A 2,293-nucleotide genomic window follows, 5' to 3' on the forward strand; every position below is an offset into this window, starting at 1 on the left:
CTGAGGCATCCACATTGGAGACAATATGCTCCTCCAGTTGAGGAATGGAAAATCAGTCATAGGACATTTCCAAGTAATGCAGTCAATACTAATGTAGTATTAAGTGGACAGAAAGCCCTGCTTTCAAACTGAAATCGTTCCTATTATCTTTAATAAGTGAAAGTCTGGATAACTATTAAGGAGTCATTTCCACAATACGCCTGCATGTAATGTGAAATCATATGGAAGGTATGTCAAACAACTGTTCGGTTTCTTTTTTTCAGTTAAACATTAATTAATTTTATTTTATGTTCCACTTGTTGAATGTGCTCTTTGAAAAGACTTTGTATGTTCCATTGTTGGGTGAATTATTCTATGAATTTCAATTATGACCTGCTGACTGATAGTTTTTTATATCCTTAGCAATTTTCTGCAGAAATTTCAACTATAATTGTAGATTTGCCTGATTTTGTTTATGGATTTTTTTTCAGTTTTTGTTCACAGATTTATGAATCTGTTATTAGATACATATTCAGAATTGTTACATTTTCATGCTGTATTGACATTTTTATTTTTATGAAATGCTCCTTCTCATCTTTGTTAATCTTCCTGGTCTGTGAGGACTTCTTTGTATATTTTCCTACCCTTTTACTGTTAGACAGTCTGTAACTTCATATTTAAAATGCATTTACTCTAGATGACATACAATTGGATTTAGCTTTTAAATCCAGTGTAATATTCTTTGGCTTTTATTTGGAAAGTTTAGAGCATTTATAATTAACCTAATAATTTATAGGGTTGTTTTTAAGTATGATCTGGCTTTTTGTTTTTAGTTTGTCTCATATACATATTTTTGAGTTTCATGGTTTTATTAATACAAGTACAATATGCACACAGCTGTTTATTCATTTTCTTTGCTGGGCAACCCAGCATTGGGACTGGTGACTCTGATGTCCAGCTGGGCTGCTCTTTCCACAATGGCTTTGCAATTCTTGGAGGAGACGTCATGAGCAATCTCACAACAGTAAGACTTGTTGCACATCAGCAGCTTTTTAAGCTCCTTTACATTGCGGACCAGGAACTTCAAGAAGCCACTGGGCAGCATGTGCTTTGTATTTTTGTTTCTCTGGTAGCCAATGGTGCGCATCAATATCTGGCCCCTGAATCTTCTGTGCACCCTATTGTCAATGCCCCCGGACTTCTGCCAGTTCCATTTAATTTTGACATATCAGTCTGACTATTGCTGGATAGACTTCTTGGTAATGATCGTTTTGATGATCTTTGGCTTCATGAGAGGTCTGAGGGAGGCCATGATGCCAAGGAGATGGCTGCCTCCTCCACAGGCAGCACCAAGGAAGAGAGTGGCTCATATTTTTTGTTCTTTGTCCCTGCATTGTTTTTTGACTATTCAAATATTTTCATTATTCAGTTTTTCTCTACCATGGTCTTACTAGCTATAACTTTTAAGTTTATATAGTAGGAGCTCTAGGATTTGCAGTATGCATCTTATCACAGTCTTCAAATAATATTATGCCCCTTCAGTTTTAATGTAAGAAATTGCATAAGTCTATTTCTATTATACTCTCTTCTTTATACTTTTATTGCGAAATGATCTACATCTATGTATGCCATAAACCCTACAAATATATTATTTTTTAATTTAAATAAAGTATATCTTAAATAGATTTAAAAAATGAAAGAATTTATTTACCCACATAATTACTATTCACAGTATTTTTTATTTCTTAGTAAAACTCTGGTTTATTGTTTCTTCAGCCTGAAGAAATTTAAACTTTCTTCTTGTCCAGATCTTTGGGTGATGAATTCTCCAAGTTTTTCTTTTCCTGAGCATATTTTTATTTTAGCTTCATTTCTGAAGGATATTTTTTCTGGATATAGATTCTAGGTTGTCAGACCTTTTTTTCAACTTTTTAAAGATATTGTTCCAATATATTCTGGTCTGCATTGTTTCCGGTACAAAGCCAACAACTTTCTTATGTTTATTCCCCTGCATTTAGTCTTTTCTCTGACTGCTCTTAAAATTTTCTTTTTAACAATGATTTTATAAAATCTGAATTACATGCTTTTGCTTTTCTTTTTTCCTTATTGGAATTTTTTTAGCTTCTAGGGCATGTAGCCTTATAAATTTGGAAAATTTTAGTCCATTATTTCTTCAATTTCTGTTCACCTCCTTTCTGGAACTCTAATAACACTTTTGTTAGACTTCTTAAGATCATCCTATAGTTCACCAAAGTTAGGTATGTATTTGTTTCAATATCATTTTTCCCTTTGGGTTTCTGAATGGATAAGATCT

At 33.1% G+C, this 2,293-nt stretch overlaps 1 protein-coding gene across 1 annotated transcript; it reads right to left on the reverse strand.

Moving 5' to 3' along the window:
- Nucleotides 1-880: 880 nt before the first annotated feature.
- LOC130831779 (60S ribosomal protein L32-like) lies at nucleotides 881-1,327 on the reverse strand. The gene is given in 1 exon segment (XM_057700170.1): nucleotides 881-1,327. A coding segment is annotated over 1 exon segment (411 nt). The 5' UTR covers nucleotides 1,292-1,327.
- Nucleotides 1,328-2,293: the final 966 nt, after the last annotated feature.

The sequence above is a fragment of the Hippopotamus amphibius genome, chromosome 1, assembly GCF_030028045.1.
Source record: "Hippopotamus amphibius kiboko isolate mHipAmp2 chromosome 1, mHipAmp2.hap2, whole genome shotgun sequence".
In the NCBI taxonomy this organism is placed as follows: Eukaryota; Metazoa; Chordata; class Mammalia; order Artiodactyla; family Hippopotamidae; genus Hippopotamus; species Hippopotamus amphibius.